Source organism: Colius striatus, chromosome 2 (genome assembly GCF_028858725.1).
Source record: "Colius striatus isolate bColStr4 chromosome 2, bColStr4.1.hap1, whole genome shotgun sequence".
Taxonomy (NCBI): domain Eukaryota; kingdom Metazoa; phylum Chordata; class Aves; order Coliiformes; family Coliidae; genus Colius; species Colius striatus.
The window spans coordinates 58,787,403-58,809,473 of record NC_084760.1 but is presented as its reverse complement, the minus strand read 5'-3'; the positions used below and the strand labels follow the sequence as shown (position 1 = coordinate 58,809,473).

General features: G+C 35.7%; 1 protein-coding gene across 1 annotated transcript in view; it reads right to left on the bottom strand.

The window, feature by feature from the left end:
* The window catches only part of LAMA2 (laminin subunit alpha 2), a 361,557-nt gene that overhangs the window by 47,896 nt on the left and 291,590 nt on the right, over positions 1-22,071 (bottom strand). The window contains exons 41-46 of the mRNA XM_061990653.1: positions 21,683-21,785; positions 12,633-12,749; positions 8,729-8,911; positions 5,983-6,137; positions 4,253-4,396; positions 3,259-3,392 (exon numbers count right to left, since the gene is read on the bottom strand). Coding sequence (XP_061846637.1) covers positions 3,259-3,392; positions 4,253-4,396; positions 5,983-6,137; positions 8,729-8,911; positions 12,633-12,749; positions 21,683-21,785 — 836 coding nt within the window. The remainder of the gene's footprint in view (positions 1-3,258; positions 3,393-4,252; positions 4,397-5,982; positions 6,138-8,728; positions 8,912-12,632; positions 12,750-21,682; positions 21,786-22,071) is intronic.

Below are 22,071 nucleotides of genomic sequence, written 5' to 3'. Positions count from 1 at the left end.
CAGAACCTACTACTCAAACCCCAGAATGAGTTGAGAGTTTTCTTATGAAATTGCATAGAACTAGAAAAAAAGTGACTTAAAAATCAAAATGAATTAGTTGAGATGTTTCCATTTTTATACATTTCTCTTGAATTGTGAAGCAGAATTTCAAAATAATTTTGAGGATTTTCAAACAACCAGGGATATCTTTGCAAATCTATGCCATCTTGCCTGCTTTGTAGTGATAGATCTCAAGGATTTCAATGTAAAAAATACATATTTGCAAAAAGACACTGGGGCTCCTCCATTAACCCGTACCTTGACCTGGCAGCTCTGGAAACCATGTGGACGGGACTCTATTTCCTAGGGAATTTCCTATGTGACATCTGAGATACATTAAAATGATTTCCAAATACCCACATAATTCTACAGATTTTTTGAATAAAACTTCATTTCAATATTTTACCTTTTATTCAAAAAATCAACAGAATTCTAAGTACATAGTCTTCTGAGCAGCAGAAATTCCAAATTTAGACTTCATTTTTTTTTCAGAAGGCTTATTGATGTGTATCCTTTAAAGGATACAAGTTCTCAGCGTAGTAATTGTTGAAAGACTAATGGTTGCTAATGACTTTTTAAAAAACTGCTTAAATTGGATGCTTTTTGAAGGAAAGTCATTGTCACTTTCAACCTATATCATGCTGAAATAAAGATTCCAGGTTGAAAAAATCAAGTACAGTAATGCAGAAGTCACTGAGCAAACTGACACTTTTTAGAGAGTTTAATATGTCACAAATAGGACAGATGTCTGTCATCTTCAAAAAGTCTGAAACTGTCTCTTTCACAAATAATTCTCTCTTATTAAGTCAGGACAATTGAGCTTGAAAAAGAATTTGGCCAACTTGATAGGAAAAAGACATTGCTGTCTTGTGCATGTTAAGTCATCAGGTTAGATGATATTCTTTCAGTGATAATTCTGCAGAACAGGAGGATTACAGAAGACGTACCAGCACTGTGTGGCTGATCATCTGAAAAATCTACATAATCCATGTAAGCAGGGTTTGCTCTTTAGGATATGCATGATGTAAATGAGATGACTTTTGCAAGTTATCAACATTAGACTACAAAATACCACATAGAAATCTCTGCTCCTTAAGCCCTTGAGAGCACAGAAAGTCTTCATTAGAAAGTATGTCTTAGATTTGTCACAGTAGTTTAAGACTGAATTCTTGTTGAGCTGAGCTGGATGTATCTACAGTGAACTTGTGATTCAAGTGTACTTAAAGTAAGGGCACTGCTTAAACTCTGTCATTAACAATTAAAACACTAGTAGTACTTAAATCACACTTGATTAAAATCACAACTAATCAGGTCCTGCTCCTAACTGAGGCACACTGAAGTCAAGTGACATTGTTTTACTGATCTAGTGAGTCTCAAAAATACTCTGTTATCCATTTGACTGTTTCTCAAAACTGACATTGTTTGCATGTTGTAAACTTGCTTCAGACCATTTTGTCACATACTCTTATGTCAGATTTTCCTTTTTAAATTGATACTTTGATTGATTGTGGTTTTTCACACCAATCAGATTTGCTTCTGTAAGCAGGTAAGTAACTCTAAGTGAAATCTGTTACATTCTTGTACCATCAGAGTATGGGGAATTCCTTTAGGAATTCCTATAGGCACAAACAAATTTTACTTCAGTTCCATTAAAAATATCAAAATATTTCCATTAGAACTCCTGTATATACAGCAAAATGCAAATTATCAGTATATTTTAAATTTTAAAAGTGATGAAAAGCTTCAAAAAGATAGGTTACAAGCTCTTCGTCTTAATCCCCAAATTCCAACCAATGTCTCTGCAATGTAATTCTCGTAAACACTTCTCTGCACTTCAGATTTGTGCAGCTGTAATTGTTCTAAATAGCTGATCTAGCAGTTTGTTCAAAACTAATGGCATGCACACTCTATATATCCAGAACAACCAGCATAATAGGCACTGTGCTTTTGTAGCATACGTGAATTTTTATACCATGTCCTGGCTTCATATTCTGCTGAAGCAGCTTTCTTGTAAATAGAAATCTGGCATTACTATGTCATGAGGCTGTTTTAGTATGCATAATATGAACTGGTGAAGATTTCAACAGCTCATGTTGTATCCTGGTTTGCATTTCCCTATCAATAAGCTTTCATTAAGCCAGCTTCTGAGGATGGTGCCATAGTTTTTTTTAATTCTCTGCCCTGAATGGCTGATTTCTGTGATTTCATTAAATTATTAAAACTGGATGCCATCTCCTTCTCTACGAGCTATGGATGTAACCAGAATTAGAACGCTTTGTCTTCTTTCTCCTTCTTTTCCTCATGTTCTGACTGATGATAGTTAACACTACGTGAAATGAACTGTAATGGTGCAGGAGGAATTACATAACTTAATATCAAATTGCAATATATATGATAGCTAAATTACTAAGATCTGCTCACATGAAGAGGAAAAAAGGATATAAAGTTATGTAACTCTTATGTTGTAATTACTACACACCATTCATTTGCTACTTAAATGGAAAATACAAGCTTCAACTAACAAATGTGAAATTTGAATATTATCTATTTTTCTAAAGTTCAAAAGCTGCTCTCAAACTACAAAGTATAGTTGAAATTTCCAGAATAATTAATCGTTGAGCATCTATAAACTGTGTGGTTTTAAATATCTCCAGTTTGAAGAGACATTTTGCCTATGGAAATGGCGTTTTCAGTAAGAATTAAGAGACTGCTGTGTGACAGACTACCATTTGCAGTACTCTATCCAAACCAGAAACCTAGAAATGCTGCAACCCTTTGAAATCCAAGGAGAAAAGAACAGTGGTTACCTGTTTACATGTCAAAGCCTGCAACTGATTTTAAAAGGAAGCTGTTTGAATAAGAGAATCAATAGAATGATAATAAACAGATGGGAATATAAGCAGTCATAGATTGTTGATGCTAGAGGGGAAATATGCGATGAAAACAAATTATCGACACAGAACAATTCACATTTGAATAGTAATTGTAGTGTATACACTGTTGGTACTATTTGGCATAGGTTCAAAAGCTTCCATTAAACTAGACAAAGAATTTGTCATATTTGTTCCATTATCTTTTAAAACAAAGTCAATGTTTCAAACATAGCAAACATTTCCACGTAAACCTGAGATATGACAACTTGAGGACAGTGGATTAGAAACAGAACTTGTTAAATTTAACTATTTTTTCTTTAGGAACCAAATCTTGGAAGTTACTTGCCTTGAGGCTTCAATCCGGTACCAAAATCCATCATCAATGGTCAGATCTGGATACTCTACTCTTCCAACACCAGATCCCACATCCCACAGGAAGCTCACCTTGCCTTTGCGCATCTCTATGGCCAAGAAGTCAGTCTGCATGTAAAATATGAAAATAGAAGCAATCTTATACTTTAATTAAAGGAAGTTTTCCAGAACTCTTCACATTTCAGAAGGTCTAATGAGGCATCAGAAACCCATATATAGACAGTAAAGTATGAACATTAATTCTCACAGTGGTCTAAAACAAGATCCAATTTTTCTGCCTTTTGTTGCTTCAAAAAAGGAATCATAAGCCAAAGGTGGCAAATAACTTGTCAGTGATATGCTGCTAAAGAAACGTTAATATTGTAGCCATCAAGAGAAGAATTTAAGTCAGTGTAACATTGTTTTTAAAACATCCATTTGATGGCAGAAAGATGTCAGCACTCTAGGCTAATACATGATGCCATCTAGCCTCTTCATTTTGTATTATGTAAATAAAATATAGGGTTTACAATGTTGGAAATAGAATTTCCTATTCGCTGAATTACTATTGATTATTCTAGAAGTCTGTCTGCTATAGGGCTCGTGGGAAACGGAATCATTCATCATTATTATGCTTGGAATTGTAATCTTGACTTAAAATTACAGTAAATGGGAGCTTTGACAGATGCAAGATGATTAGATAGTTTATTCCCAAGAGAAAACCCATAACAAACCCCTAAATTACCCTGGTTGCACTGTGAATTTTAAAGCTCTAATGCAGTCCATTTACAAGTCTCCCATTTCTCATGCAGTTAAAATGAAAAAAAAAAACCCTATATATAAAAATTTGCTGTTCACATTCTAGAAGCCCTTATATTAATATCAAAGATAGCCTCTAGGAGGGGGAAAAAAATCCAAAAAAGCCTCTCATCTTCTGTATTTGTCTGTAGCCTGATTTGATCAACATGAAAAGCAGGAGACAGACTTACGAACTTGGCACTTCCAAGGTAAAAAAGCAGATTGTCAGCAACTACAGTCTTCACGTTGACAACGATGGTGTTGTATGTTCCCTTCTTTATTTCTGGTCTGTATGTGCGAATACAATTGCCTCCAGAGGACACAGACACTTTGATCTTCAAAAAAAGCACAGCAGAAAGAATTCAATTTACTGCTTATTATTCCAGAAATATCTTTAGATGTTTCCACATAATTATAAGAATCTTATACTTTTCTTCCTTTCCATGTTACATGTCCCAGGAAGTTACTTGGATATGCATAATAGGTAGAAATGGATTATTTTTTTTTTTTCTCTAGGATTGTTTACTAAAATGAAATAAAAGCTCTTTCTGGGATTCAGATTTGAAAGAATGAACTGTATGGACTAAAAATAGCTAGAAGATATGATGCTGTAACACAAGCAGCAGTGGAATTGCAGCAGTGGAATTCTAGTAGTAGTCTATAAGTAGAAAGTGCAGCCAGGAAAATAAGCAGCACTCCTGAGAGGGATTTGCAGCACACTGGTATCAGGTAGACAGGATGATGAATTTTTCCTTGTAATATCTTTGATTATGCCGATTTAAGACAGCTTTTAACAATTATTTTTAAACCAACAGTTGTGTTTATCACTGCTTTTACCAAGCTTCTAATGGAGGTGGAGTTCATAACTGTTTCATTTTCATGGCTATGGGACATATGCATTTAGATATAGATGTTAATTTCCTCAGGCTCAGAGCACAGATGAAAACAGTATGCTCCAGCATAGGTATAATGACAGTACAATGGTATTTCCATTCCAGCTAGGCATGTTTATATATTACAGTAGATGTACATAATGGTATCACCTTATGCTTATCACAAACCTTGTTAAAAAGGAGATCCATTATATAACCCAACTCACAATTTCCCCATCTCAGCAATGCTGAGCGGTTAACTACTTCAAAGTCTTCAGTGAGAAGCTGAATGTAGCGCGACCATATCATCACTATAGCTTGTCTTTCTATTGTGTGCAAATTTCATCGAGTATATAGAATATATGTCTTTCCCCAGATCCTGTTATTTGTAGATTTTTTTTTTCCAACGACTTTTTAGGATTTTTCTTTAGCTCTATCTTCAAAATGATTTTTCCTTTGCCACATTGGGTCACAAGCTGAATAATGTTACTATTAACCATCCGATCCTTAAGTTTAGAGTATTACTGAGGCAGGGAGATGGACTCCGAACTCAAATAGACTAGAAATATATGTTAACTCAAGTTCAAATCCTCAGAACTGTTACTGGACAAAGAAAATCAGGAATATGGGAAAAGTCAAACACATTCAGCAATTGCAGTGAATTTGGGATGGTATCACTCTCAGGTAATATAAGTTGTACAAGATGAAATCAGATGCTTAATATCATTGCAGAGGTAAAAAATTACATTTTTGATTTCACAAAAAGACTCAATGACATTGATTCTTCTGCTGTACTACATCATCCACAATACTTAAATAACTTCTCCAAATACATTCCTACAGATTTTAGCCAGTAATAAAGGCATATTTTAAATGAAGAAACAAGATAGAGAGTGAAAAAGAATATTATCATCTTATCTGAGAAATTGTGCTCAACTTATTCATGTTTTCAGTTAGAGAGGATTCACCTCATGTAAAAGAAATGAAAAAATAGAATTTGAAATCCCATCACTGCTCCAAAGGTCGTCTTACTGAGAAAGAGGGCTTACCGAATTGGCTTGCTTCCGAGCTTGGTTTATCAGCTCTTTTATCTGAGAAATGTTTTTCCCTAAGTTATCCTGAAGTTCTTTGATTGGCTTGATTTTATCTAGCAGACGATCTGCTTCCTTTTCCAGGGTTTTAATACTGGAATCTGCATCAGCAACTTCATAAGAAAGAACAAGATATTTTTAGAGAATAGTGTCACAGCAGAATTATACATTGTAACAATGAAATCCAAGAAAAGTCTGCATAAACAGTACTCAGGTGATTGTATATGCTACTCTGATGTACACACAGACCAGGAAGCTACCTGAATGCAATAACACAAATTGAGAATATTTAGAATCAAGTTAAAGTAGCAACAGTAGCAAATGTGGGTGGTTAAAACAGGATTTTGAAGCAGTCATTATGCTTCAGCTCAGGATGATACTAATGGAAAACATGTCCCAAAATACAAATACACTTCTGAATGAAAAAAGTAATATTTTTTTTACCTCTAGTTTAGAGAAGAAAAATGCTAGATTAATGAAAAATGATTAGTTTCCATTAGTAATTTCTACACAGGGTTAGACTTAAATTGAACTTAATTCTTGAATTAACTATAATGGCCACAACTAGAAAAATGCATTACCCTGGTCACAAGTTTAAAACTCTGCATGTGTACTAAAAGCAGATTAAAAACACGGTGGCAGTAAACTTGAAAATATTTTCTTTTTTTTCCCAGGTGAATTAATACTTTCACAAATATATTTTTTCCCCTCTTCAAATTTCTTTTTTCACCTGTCAATATATAACCAATGAGCAATGCCCTTTCTTTGACAATTCATCAGCAGATCTAAGGACTGCAACACTTGGCTAGCATGAGAGTATGGGTTTGTAGGGATAACACTCAAAGAACAAACCTGCACTTGCCAGAAGAATGTAATTAAATCAAAATAATGATAACAGTAATGATAAAGCATGAAAGTCTGCATATCTAGTTGTTTAATAGTCACCAAGACACTGATACAAGACATTCAAGATTGTTCATAAAGTTTCACATAAATCAAACTATTTACCAAGTCACTTTATCTCAGAGCCTTCAAAAAGTAACTATTTAACTATTTCAATGAATGTGAAAATGTAGAGCACCATGCAGAGGCTTTGGAGGTAAGCAGTGAATCATCATTTAGTGGAAAGGCAAAATAAAATCAGCAAGAAAGAAAACATACGTACTGATTTCTGTAGGCAAGATATGGAGAAAAGAAAAGAGAAAGAAACAGAAGATAATGTAAGAAAACGTTTTGAACATCTAAATGGAAATGTTAAATAAATTGAGGGACAGCATTAGTCTAGAAAAAACTTACTACTTTTTTATATATTGCACATATACCTGATGAGAATCCAGAGTCCGAATTTTGACATATAAGGGAGGCTATATCTACTTTGGCATGTAGTTGTGCCAGTGTACTTACTGTATACCTTTGAAGTGGTTTAGTTTGCATTTACTTTAATCTCATTTTGTGATCTGAGTATCCATTAGCAGTTGGAGAGTGGTAAAAAATGTACTTCTGGAAAATATCTTCCAGTTAAACTTTATCTGACATGGAACAGTTTGCAGATGTTAAGATCACTCCCCAACATGAATGAAATATCAGTCACTGAAGAGAATCAAGAAATTATTTATAAATTTATCTCAACTACAAGGCTAATGTACACACAGTCTTAGAATACTTCGTCTGGGACAGAAGGCCTAGTCTAGTTGCCAGCAGTACCAAGAAATTACTGTTTTTAGGCCATTTCTCAGTTGTTTATCACTACTCTGACAGAGGTCATTACTTCATTGATCTGCTTGTTCCATAACCCACTGTAATCTAACCACGCTATTTCAATCTATAACTGCTTTTCATGTTGTCTAAACTAGTATGGATCAGTCTGCCCGACGGGGATTATACATAGGGCTCACACACATATCCCAGTTGATGAAAGATTGGGAATTTGCAATAGGCAGGCAGTGACTGCCATCATCATTAACCTCTTTCACTGGAAAAGCAACAATTTGAAGAGGATATTTCTCTAGAGAATGACAGTCTCCTAAGCTGGATGCCTTTCAGTGCCCAGCTTCATAAAGCTGACAACAATCTGAGGATCCCAGGTTAGTTGAAAAATTAGTTATTCAGTAATTTTGTATAGACACTTTGGTTTTGTGGTCAGCCTTGGTTGTACACCCCTATATCATACGTATCAGTAATCTACCATAAAATGTATTGTAATTTAGAATTTGATTTTATCCAACCTAACTAAAGTGTAAATGCTAAAGCAATTGTCACATTTGATCACAGAAATTTTTTTTACCAAAAATAGTAACATATATGAAAGAAGTCATGTAATTCTTCCAGAACTGATTATCTGACTGACTTAAGACAGTGTTAGTGTATGGAATTTTGCTTTAATCAAGGGGTGAATTGCTAGTCAGAATCTTTGATCATTCACCTCCTACATACTTTAAAAAGTCTGAGGAACAAATCGATCCACATGTTCATCCTGCTGACATTAGCTTTTTTTCCCAGTACTAGCAGTAGTCCCTAAGATTTAAAATTTTTTTGGTATATACATTCAAAAAAATAGAAGTTATAGAGAGTCCTTTTATCTCAGTATAGTGTAGTAATGCCATAGGAGTGAAATTCTGGAATGTTTCTGTTTCATTCAGAGATGTGAAATGAAAACAACAAACTAAAAAGAAAACCCCACCAAACAACTCAGAAAAGATCTTACTGTTCTTGATGGGATCTTTCACAACAGCATTTGTTTTTGCCACGTCGTCTGCAAGTTTACTGTAGTTAGTTCTCAAGCCCAGGAGATTCTGGTTGAGGTCTTTAATCTGGGCCAAGACGTCATTTGCAGTATCGTTGGCTTGTCTTGCCTTGTCTTTGGCTGCCTGTATCTTTACAGCTGTATCTGTAGGTAGAAAAGGATAATGAAATGATTGCCTGGAGTATAAAAGTTTCCTTCACACAACTTAACAATAAAGTTGGGTCAAAATTCTACCATCTTAAATTGTGCTGTTCAGCTCTTTGAGAACTGCTACTTCATATGTTTTAAGACATTACTAGTTCTAAGTGTGGATTCGAGAATCTGGCCTTTAATGCCTTTGAGACATCAAATGCTGAAGAGAAAATACTCTAGCCTCTTTTGTACATAAAGCATAAATAATTTGTTAGGTACATTTTTGTGCAATTTTGTTGTTCCTGTTGACCTGCTTGTTCACCTCTGATCAAGTGTCAGATACAATAGATGATACTTAAAATAGAATTTTCAATGTTCAGACGTAGAGAGTACAGAAATCTAACTCCAAATGTTTCAGATGAAACGGTGAGAAATAATTTGTGAATTGGGAGACTAAGAGTCCATTGACTGCGTCAGTCACATACATCTAGAGACATACTTGCTGACTTTAGGTAGAACAATTAGTGCAATGCTGCCTCACCTCTCTGCCTGAAAAATGGAAATTAATGCTCTGCCTTTGGGGTGAAAATATTCAAGTATGGAATGTTTTTGATTCTGCTATTGATAAATGATAAAACAGTCAGCAAGGTATTTGAAGTAGGTATTTACTCAAATCCTATGTTAGTAAACCAGACTGCTTTAAAACTTATCATGCAACTGAGGTGCTGTAGCCATGCTGGCATTACATCACATGATAAGCCAGTAGCAAAGGTTGTGCTGGGCTAGAGAGCTGCCATATTTACCGAATTCCCACAGACAGTAGGAAATGAGCAGACAGAAAATGTTGTGATGGACACTCCAGCTCGCACAGGAACTCATGTGAACTGCATTCTACCACCACACCACAGTGGAGTTGTGGGACCTGCAGGATCCTACGCTGTCACCTGCTTCCTATGAAACATTTCTTGGAGTTGCTTTCCCCTTGTGTTCTCCAAGTTCTTCAGTCATATGAGTCATAACTTTGGAGTGCAGTTCAGAACCTTGGACATCTTTGAAATAACAATGTAGAAACACTGCCGCAAGTCACATTGACCAAAGTTTCCTGTGGTAGTTCACGAAGTTAATAGACTGAATTGCAGTAGTGGGAAAGGCACAGGAGGTTGTGACTGATTTCAGTTTCTGAGTAACAGTTGATAAGAGTTAGCTTATTCCAATATTTGTTTGAAGCAGACTGCACACTCCTGATTCTGTGACTGTATGAAGATACGGGAAACACTAACATTTGCTTCATTTCAAGGGATCAACAGTATGGTTTCCAAATGGTATCCTACACAGGTCCATCTCTTCCCGTGGAAGATCTGATGCAACCAAGCCTGTGGCCTGAGGAGTACATGATGCTTCCTAAGGCTGTAGAGAACTGGTGGGTTTGTCCTGCACAGTGGAGAGTTACATGACCCTTTCTACTTTCTTGAGTAAAGTGATATTATATCTGTGCTCCAAACAATTCCATCCTTATTTCTGAAGATTCGGCTCTGAAAAGTCTCCAAAATAGAATAGCACCTTGAAAATAAAACCGAACCTTTAACAAACCATTAGCACCATTATTACTGCCAAGTGAAAGAATAGAGAACTTTTTCACTTCCTTTTTTTTCATCATATCTAAGTATCATTTTTTTGAGGCCATTATTAGAGGTTGTGCACCTTTCTGGCAGAGTGAAAGTTTGCATTACTGTGTTACTTTCCTCTATTGGTCACACAAATTATATTTATTTTCAGACATTCCTGCACATATGGGCCCTTGTCCTAAGGTCATCTACTCATCTATCTCATTTTGAATCTTTCTACTTTTATGTGGCCATTAGTACAGCATGGACACAAGAACTATTAGTTTATGTTGCTCTCTGCTTTCTTGAATCCTTGAAGAACAAGATATATGACAGGGTCATTTCCTCATCCATCCTCATGCATTATTTCCCTGTTGGACAACTAATTTACTGCATTTTCTTATCCATGTCATTTATTTGCTCTGAATTTAATTCTTAATACACATCTACTTGTTTTTATGAGTGTCCTTGTCCCAAGAGCAAGCACCTTGTAACTCTAATCTGACAAGAGCTTATTACATTGCTAATGGTTGCACATTTCATATTTTGTTTACTTGTTTCATATTTAGTATTTGGTACCCTAAGGTCAACTGGCCTTAGAGGCCCATTTTGTTTGACTGAAACAACTACCTGTGCAGAAAAGAAGCAGCACTCACATGAATATTTGTGGTCAAAACCAGAGAAGTGGTATAAGATGAGCATGATATATTAAAACAAATTTTTGTGAATGTTTGATTTCAAAGATTACTGAATCTAAACAAAAACTTGTAAGTTATCTGGAATCTTAAAGCCACAAAAATGTGCAACATGAATATTTAGCTGTCTTCCATGCCAAATTTTTACTTGCAGCCTGACCCTTCTAGACCATCAGGAACCCAACAGAATCAAGTTTTTTCTTAAAGACTTTTCTTAAGGCATATCTTCAGTTTATAAAGTGCTCCTTGGTGAGAAAAGTTGTAGCAGATGATGTTGATAAAAACTTTATTATTTTCTAATTATTTTCTAATTATTCAGTTTATCACTGGTTCAAGAAGAACAGAAAGCTGCTGGAGAGAGCTCAGCGCAGGGCCACCGAGATGAGGGAGTGTAGCATCTCCCTTATGATGGCTGAGGGAGCTGGGGCTCTTTAGCTTGGAGGAGAGGAGACTGAGGGGTGACCTCATTCACGTTTGCAAATCCATCAAGAAGATGGAGCCAGGCTCTTCTCAATGATGTCCAACAATAGGACAAGGGCCAATGGGTATAAACTGGAACACAAAAGGTTCGAAAAAATACAAGGAAGAATTTCTTCACTGTGAAGGTGATGAAGCACTGGAACAGGCTGCCCAGGTGAGTTGTTGAGTCTCCTTCTCTGGCGACATTCAAACCCATTGGTGTGACCTACTCTAGGTGGTCCTGCCCTGACAGGGGGGTTGGATGATCTTTCAAGATCCCTTCTGACCCTTAAGATTCTGTAAGATTCTGTGAAGCAACACTGTATCTTCCTATCTCTCACTACCACAACACAAAGTAGCTAACATCTCAGCATTTCAGGATTTTAATGAGTATTAAAGATTTTGTTTTAAAAATTAGCTATATAGAATTACAAATATGCACAGCATCTCAGAGTTCACTGAAGAAAGCCTCTTGTATTTCTAAGCAATTCACTGTCTAAAAAAGATACACATCACCAGTGCAGCATACCACAGCATAAGTCAATGAGTGTGGTAGAAAGGTAAGACAAAATCCAAAATTGTGCTTTTTCCATAAAGTCAGTAAGTCTTTACTCTTCTTGGGTTCAAATATATTTGTTTAATTATAATGGTTCATTAATCAGTAGATTGATAAGGAAAAGACTGTCTCAAATTGTATCATAATTCCTAATATCATAATTCTTTTCTCTCTGAAACTTTTGCAAACTGCAGAAGCACAGAACCTTTTAGAACGTCAAAACAGAAAGTGATACCATGTAATTGTTTTCAGTTCAGTTCTCTCTCTCACATTGCTCGTCTTCACTGTACTAGAGTAGAAAATGGTCAAAGCGGACACAGCATGGACACAGACAAGAATTAATAAGACAGATATTATGTGATGGCAAACAAAACAAAAGAGCAGAGGATGAGTCAAGCTGCAGCATTTTTCCAGCTTACCGTTAGGAATGGCTGCCAGTTTTCCTAAGGTTTCATTCAGCGCTCTTAGGAGGATGGAATTCTTCTCATCAGCATCTTTCAACCTATTTTGCATGCTGTCTAGGTTATCCCCATTTTCTGTAAAAAGTGCACATAGTACAGAAACATTAACTCTTTTTTTCCAATATCCTTTCTTTGCACATAATTTAAAATGTATAATAATGAGCAACCCATTTATCATTAACACTATATCGTGTAAATAAAGAAGTCCAGTAAAACTGGTTGTAGGGTTGACTGATAATATGTTTCTTTAAGTTCCCTACTTCCATAATGTTGAAATGCTTGAGTTCCTTGTACTGCTGTATATTTACCAAGGCTTTTCCTAAGGTGTACAAAGAAAAGAAAGAAATGGCAATCAATGGTAAGATTTATGCAAATTCATACAATGACCCACTGATAGACTCAACAAGTGTGATCAGTCATAGCTTTGATTCCTAGATTAAGATACTATTAAAAATATCTTACTGTGGTTGTCTGGGTTGAATGAGCTGAATACAGTGTGAAAGACGCAAGAACAGTTAGGTTATCTTACTCTTGCAATTAAGCTTTCCAGAGCCCAGTTATCTCATATTTTCTAAAAGATAACCAATGCTGACACAACATCTAAGGAGAACATGAGATCACCCTACCACTGATCATCAAGATAAGGAGAATACACCAATAACAGGCTGTTATTAAAAAAATGTACTATTTTTTTTAGCCCATCTAGTAAATAAAACTCAATGCTAAGAATTTGTTCAAATCAAAGAACTAGTATGAATCGAAGGCACAGGCATCTCATATTTGGTACATTACAGATAAAACTGATTATCCACTAAAAGTCCTTATTCTTCAATAGTTGTTCTGAGTAAAAGTTAAGAGCTTTGTGGAACAGTATCCAGTATAGCAGTGATTTTTCAAATTTTCAAAGTGAGATTCTAGCTGAGTTTTATGAATAGTTAAACAGACATGATTTCATTTAGAAGTAAATGTTGGTACAGAAAATGGTTGTTAATGCATAAGCTACTATATTAAGGGGCATTTTTCATAATTTCTTTGTATCTATATGGAACTCTCTGGAATCGATAACTGGTAATTTCTTACCAGCTTGCCCTACTGGGAAACTAATTCAGCATCAATGTGCTTGACAGCAGGAAGAGGAGAATAATTTGTAGGAAAGGAGTTCAGGATACAGTGCATGACCGTGACCTTCAGATATATGACTAGCTATTGAAAATAAACACCTAGTTTTTCAATATCTATCAAAGTAGATACTGGGATAGGAAAACATACTGGAGGTGAGGTTTCTTGGTGAGTTATAGCCATATACACCTGTAAAAACCAAAAAACATCTCTATTTATTAAGGGACAATAATTGGACTTATCATTGGTACTCCAGCATCTCCAACAGCATTGGGCTGTAATCCACTTATGTGACAATAAACAGGATAATAGACCAAAATGAGGGATTGTGGTTCACGTTCCACAAACTCTGTAAATGTATTATTTCTTAAAACTAGGTATGTAACAAGCAATTTAAGAAGAAAACTGAAACAAAACGTAACTTGACTACAAGAAATCATTAACTAATTTTTCCAAGACTATAGCAAGGCTGAAATGGTGGAGGGAATTTAAATATGAAGCACACTTTTGTTGTTAGACCCTTTGAAATGTCATTCAGGAAGAAATCATTTTGCTTTATGTAACACACAGGACTGGAGGAGTGCCTGGAAAGAAGCCTTCATTACTGTAAAATCTCCTGCAGAGAAACAGGACATTTGTATGAACTTTAAGAAGCACAGTTAACACTTGAATGAAGTTGGGAAGAATTACATAAAATATAAGATCATTTTTCTCCTCAATAACACCTTTATTTTTAAATGGCAGGTTTTGTCTCAGCTGCTGAATGAGGCTGGTAACGTGCTGCACTAAGTCAAGATGAACTCATGCGATTCTGGTCTTAAATGCTTTGAGACTTTATCTGAGTTAATTTCTTGTTAAATAAGAATATTGACAAAAATGTTTTAATTTCCTCCATTACATTCTCAAATGACAGTCTGCTTGATATTTCCTTGGTGTCTCTGGTTAGAGCCCTTTGGGATGTTAGTGTCTATAAAGAGTGTTACTATTTCTAAGATAATTTGATTCATTTCTGGTGGTGGTATGCTAATTTTGTTACATACTCTTAAATCATCTTTTTTTCTCCTCTTTACTCTGCCATATCCAACATTATGCTAATTACTGTCTATTATCTTTCTGAAGAATGATGTTTCCAGACTTCTGTTTTCAACTTTGTAACCATGACAGCAAACTGATTTTATTGATTTTAACAAGTAAAGTTTCCCTAGAAGTCCCAAGATGGAATACTGAGAGTCCATCTGTTTAAATTTTTTTTCTTTTAATTCCTCAAATACATTTTAATCATGTTTTGGTTTTTTTTTAATACAATAATAAAGGCATAAATGCATGCCCCAAATGAGGCTCTTACACAAACAGATGTGATGAGATCCTAAGGCCCATGTCAGCTTTTCAACGAAATTCTTCTTTTTGCACATTGATATTAACATGACGTTATATTTTGAAGTAACTTCCCATACTGTAGTCCAGATGGCCTCTTCAGTAAGCAGTGAGCTAATTTCATGTATGAATCATGAACTAAACTGAGTACATTTCAGCCTTTCCCCATTCTTTAAATGTTAGCATTTATGAAAAATGCTAGAGCTATGATATGGAGACCTGAAATCCTCCAGTTGATCGCAGAGGATAGAGAAAATACAGGCAGCTACAACCCAAGACTTTCCAAACTACATAGCTTATCTGACTTGGATGAGGTTAGTGAGTCTGCACTGAAATATGCCAGGCGCTGCCAATTCATATTAAAGTGTAGGTTGAGAAGTATCCTGAGAAATTTACCTCCATCCTGCTTTCACTTGATTAGCTCGGCACAGAGATGGCACAGGATGCCAATCAATGCACTGTTTATTGTTCAAATCAACAAAATTATTCATGCATAACTGATGATAAACCCTAGAGAGTGTGCAAGATCTGGAAAGACTTTGCAGGTATGGGCCTTTAGGTTTTCTGGCTTTTCTGTTTATGTTTCCATAGTTAAACACAGTATTTACAGAATAAAACATCACTCCTTTTCCCTCTGAGCAAACAAACTGAGTCAAATGGGAAAAAAAAAATTCCCTGCACTCATATATTTCATCTTAAGATAAACTTAAGAACTTAGTTACTTACTGTTTATGTGCAGTGATCTATTTTTACAAGAGACAAGTTTTTAGAAGTCTCTGCAGATCACATACACGGGTAGCACAGGTTAATTGCTGGTATGTGCCACCATTGCAAGGCTGGTAGAAAAAGATGTCTTTTGATAGCATGACCAAATTCTGTTTTTCAGGCAAAACTGTCCAAGAAGATATCATAAGGCTATGCTACACAATGCATATACACCAAAATCAGAACAAAAGTGGAAATCTATCAAAGAACAAAGTATGCAGCTGTTTATTCATTGGAGACTACACAAATGAACTGGCAGTTACACATATCTTTTTTTCAGTTATCTGAGTTTTGCTTCTTTCAAATAGAATACTTGCTCCCCAAAGTCTCATCCTATTAAAAGGAAGATGAGTCCCAAGCTAAATTTTTTCTCCCCCAAAACAAGCAAGACTTAGAGACTGGCATTAGGAAAGAACAAACAGCAGAAAGAGGCTAGAGAAATGAAGTTAATGATGGTTAACTTTAAAAAAAAAGACTACTTTCAGCCTTGACTGCAGTTTTTGTATGAATATTACATTGATCATCAAACTAGTGCAATCATTTGGTGAATGCAATATGCCAGGTCAGCAAAAATACAAAGCAGAGGAGAATACACAAAAAAGGGATTTAGTTATGCATATCAGCTAGAAAATGTTTTAGCTAAAAATATTCACATGTTGTCAGACAAGACAAGTCCCCCTCAAGTTGTCAATTCTTAAGCAAAAGAAACGACATGAGCTGAATTTCAGTAGCCACCTGACAGCACTCTCCAGCTGAAAATGAGTTTATACATCGTATTTTCCCTTTTCATTGATCAATTTTGACAAAGCCTGTATATAGTCTCAAATCTGCACCAGGGCAAGTATATTTTTAAAAAAGTAAATTCAAAAATTACAAGGAAGAAAAATTGCTTCTGGCAAACTGATGATCCCTCAAGGCACAGAGAGAACGAAACCAGCAGGCAGCAGCATTCACTCATTTGTAACCAAAATTTCAAAACTCCTTTTTAGCCAGAGCACTATATACAATTCTATTCTATTCTATACAGATTTAGCTTCTCTCACCAGGGTTATTCCTTCTAAATTGTAGTCCCACAGAGAGAAAAATGACTAAATCTCCATTTTAATAGCTTCTGTCATAAGCTTTGCTTTGTAAGGACTGTTTCAGCAGTTTTTGGTGGTAATATAAAGCATTTCCATGATTAACAGTCATTTTATAACTTGGGTAATTGGCCACAAATCAGGGGAATGTCATAATGTAGCAAGAAAACACTCCCACTTCCATCACTGCCCAGTCTGAATTTTTTGGAGGGTATATTAGTTGAGTAGCTTCATTACTTTAACCAATGTACTAACTCCACTGCAGACAAAGAAATTTTAAATCAATGATTACTTCTGTACCAGATTTTTATAGAGTTTCCATCATCCATTCTGCACGTCTAGTTGAGACTCTGAATAGGATATCTTTATGAGAAATGTAAGAAAACATCTTATTATAAGAGTCTGACACTAAACTCACTTTCTGTTGTGGAAACATACAGACATCCAGGAAGGATTATGATCATAATTCTAATTTTGCATCACTTTGGAGCAAAAGCAGAGGGAGGAAAAAAAGACATTTAAGAAATTAAATTGAAAGATGGTAGATTTAGATTAGATATTAAATTGTTCTTCACTGTGAGACTGCTGAGGCACTGGAACAGGTTGCTCAGAGATGCGGTGGATGCCTCATCCCTGGAAGTGCTCCAGCTCAGGCTCAGTGGGGCTTTGGGCAACCTGGTCTAGTTGAAAGTGTTCCTGCTCATCGCAGGGAGGCTGGATCTAGATGATCTTTAAGATCTCATCCAACCCAAGCCATTCTGTGATTCTGTCACTGTATTTTATTCTTATACTTTCTAGGCACAATGTTTACTGATCTATGTGGGTCAAACTGTGGATCATGGCCATGTTCTCTTGGAAAAAGGCATTCTGTGAAAAGTTCAGAATGTTTGCCTGTATGAAGCACTTTAAGACATATCTGAGAGCATTAAGAAAGCTCCACTGCATTGCCCTTCAGTATGGGGCAAGAACGTAGACAAATATCTAATATGTGCATTTTAAGCACTGCTCCTTGCTTGTATTAGGATTGCTTTATGCATCTTTAGACTATTTAGTCCTTCTCTTCTGAATTCTGAATCTGTCATCACCTTAAAACCTCAGTGGTGTAAAATGGGGCAATAACACAGGTTTGGGTTTTTTTTTTTTTCAAGTCTCTGATGAGATTGTAATACATCTTTTCTCAGAATTAAACTGGACAGTCTTGTGGGCATAAGAAATTCATCTATACCCAAATACAGATGCTATTTTACTGTCCTTGAAAACAGGGCACTGAGTTATGTGGAACACAGGATTACTGCATTATAACTGCCTGGGGAGCACACAAAGCTATGGATCCACTATGGTCTCATCTGCTCTATAGTAGGGAAGAGGCATTTCTCTATGGTATGCCATTTTAATGTTTCCTCTACATCAGCGATAACAAACTGCAGCAGTTTGCATTCCAGAAAGGGGCACTAACAGCATCCCTATTCGTTCTCCTTCAGCCATGCTACTTAAATTGCATCCCCAACAAAAATGGCCCTGCAGCCCTGAATCTGAACTGAATCTCGCAGTAAAGAGTTTCAATAAAGAACACCCTAATTACACATTCAGTATTTACTAGCAACTGCAGACATACTTTTTTCCTCAGAGCTGCTACACAAAAATAACAACATTTTCAACTTTAAAAGTGTATGACAGTGAAGTGTAATTAATGACCTTACGAAACATTTTGCTTTATGACCTTATTAAACATTATGTTTACTTGTTAACTAGTTCTGCAGCTGGAAATCCTAGAGCTGCCAAAACTAAAGGAACTAGCCAAAAGATGACTCTAAGTTGTATGGATCTTATCCTTCATGCTGTGTGCCTTCCATAATGAACCTCCCAGGAGGCTAATGGAAATTTCGTATATTAAAACCTGAGAGACTAGGCTCTATTATAGAACTCTCTCTTTTAATAAAAAGCATTTTAACTACTCTAGCATGAGAAAGAAGTTTCAAACATTATCTCTGTGACAATGACCTCTCAGTTTAAATCTGAGTCTTGAATATTTAGTGTGCATGACTTTTCTAGTTCTGATGCATAAAAGAAATAAACAAGCTTGATTTTCTGACCATACGATGAGCAAAAAATATCATATCATAGCTGTTTTACTCTCATCCTTATTTCTTCTAAGCCCTAAATCTGTTTCTCACATAGGTTTTCAATTGTTATGCTTTTCCCATCCTTGTGGTTAATTCCAGGTGAACCCTAGTTGCAGCTTCAGCCATGTATCTAGTAGGAAAAGACCAACAAAAACTTCAAAAACTGCAGTCACTGTTTACAAGCTTCTCAAACTATGCACAAAAAACTTCAAATTACAAAGGGAGGTGTTTACAGTGCACTAAGTTATCAACTTGAACTTATTCTGTTTAGGCTAATCAAAATATTACTCAGAATTTGTGTGACTTTCAAAACAGTTGTATGGAGGACTCAGTTAATAGATCCCACTCTCAGACTTTACTATAGCAGTGGCACAAATACTGAATGCTCCTAAATTGTTTTCTCTGTTATATGTAAAAACAAAGCAAATAAAACAATAATGATCAACAGTTTTCACAAAGGCAGATGTGTGAAACTCACTGTTGTCCTACTAGAAAGTACATAATTGTATCATACTTATTTCCCTTAAGATTTAGTCAAAATGTATTATTTTTTTCAATTCCTTTCTAAGACTGCTACGGACAGATGCTTCATTAGTTCTGCAATAAGTGTTTTCTTAGAAGACCTATAAAACAATCTGTCTGGATAAAGACAGAAGAAATAAACAGCTTTTGGTTGGAACGATCAGAAGATCATTGAATCATAGGCTCAGAACAGATGTTTGTCCGAGGATAATTTTTCTCCTTCTGACCAATAATCATTCCTCACTGATGTATATCTCTAAGCTGTTTTTAAAGATTTTCAAAAGTTGAATCTCCCTAATCTCCTCAGGAATCAATCTCAGTACTTCTGTATTTTAATTGCAAGGAAGATTTCCCAATATGTGATCTGTATCAGAGCATTTGAGATATGTTAGTCTCATCTTCTTTGGAGAAATCTTGGCATAACTGAAGAATATTAAGTCCCTATTCAATTGTCCCCTTTTCAGTTCACAAATTTAAATTACTTCCATCTTTCTCCTCATATCTCTTCTGCTAGATCTTCAATTAGTCTTCATGGCTTACTGCAAACTACTTCAGCTCTCAAGAAGTTTGGTGCCCAGGACAGTAGTCAACTTAGCTAAAGGACTAGGAATCCTGAACAGAGTAGAATGATTGTTTTATGTGTTTTGGAAAGATATGCTCCTATTCATCCATTCCTGTGTTACATTTGCCTTTTCCACCTCTACCCACACATGATCTGTGCTTCTCTTTAGTTCTAGAGAAGTACGACTCAGACAATTACTCCTTATCCTGCAATTCTTCAGCTGATTATTCACATGAAACAACTCAAATCTGTCCATACTGACATCTGTCCTACCTTCTCACACTATGGCATTCATCAACAATACTCTCATTTCTTGATGGGAAAATATTAAGTATGTTACAAGTACAGTTTGACTTGATTTACCAGCTTTTACATCTCACCAAGCAATGTAGTTCAAATAATATTTTTCCACCATTGGCAAATACTTCAGTAGAAATCAAAGATGGTTAATTTTCATTGAGAAACCAAACTATTTGTTTTGAAATCTAAAACCTTTATGATTAGAGCTGCATTTAGACAAGTATTTATGCTTCAGAAACAAAGAAATCTTTCTCTGTCTGTAAACAATAACTTTTCTCTAGAGACATGCTTTTAGCTTCATTTTTTAAAGATGCTTAGCAATTCCCTCCCATGACTCTATTTGACAAATACTATGCTTCTCTTTTGTAGAATAATCCTATTCTAGAATAATGTAGGCTATTTAGCCTGCAGAAGAGAAGACTCAGGGAGAATCTCATCAGTGCATCTAAATATCTAAAAGAGTGGAGGTCAAGAGGATGGGGCAAGTCTTTATTCTGTAGTTCCCAGTGACAGGAGAACATGAAGAAAAAATTATTTCCTGTGAGGGTGAGGGAGCCCTGGCACAGGCTGCTCAGGTAGGTTGTGGAATCTCCTTCACTGGAGGTTTTCAAAACTCACCTGGACATATTCCTGTGTAACCTGATCTAGGTGGACCTGCTTTAGCAGGTCTAGGTGCTAGATGATCTCTATAAGACCCTTACAATTCTGATCATTCTATGATTTTGTTATACCATAAGTATCCTGAAGAGATGTGGTATCTCTGATTGCATTACACACCCTGCTTCTGCATTGACAAGAATAAAAATGTAATGCTGGTTTGTTTTTTATACTAATTTTAGTAAATAAGAACCAACATTTCTACTCCCCTCTCCTCTCCACTTACTCTTGCCTTTACTGTATTTCACAAGAGAAGACCAAGGCTCCATCCTCCTCAGTCCCCCTGTCCAAGAAATGGACAGAGAGGACAAGCATTCTCCTATAATGTCTGGACCCAAGCCCGGAGGATCTTTTCCACTGATACAATGCTCAATTTAAAATCAGATACTGAATTATACGTTTTTTTTTTGTCCCCCTACCAATGATGTTTTTTCATACTGGAAGAGTATAATTCTCACAATGTTTTCCTTCTATTTGATTGGCCAGAATGCCATATACTGCACATACCTTTAACATCATCTTCTAACATCTTGGCTTCATTAAGGACCCTGAAGCTTTTCTGAAGTGAGCTCTTGGCGCCATCCTTCAGTGATCCTTGAGGACCAGATGTCTGTAGGAAAACAAGCAGTGAGATACAAGAGATATAGCAATGATCTCAGTGAATAGTTATCTAAATTTTAAGTTAATGTCAGTGTGCTCTAAATGAAATCCCACATTACTGTTATATCAGTCCACAAGAAAAAATTCTCTATTTAAATTTCTTAAATTTTCTAAAAAGTCAGATCTCCTTTGGAATACCAGTGATGACTTTACTGAAAAGAGAAAATATTCATAGTGTTAAAGAAACAAGTTTTGCTTCTAGAGTCAAATCTATTTCAAAGCAAACTAACAAAACA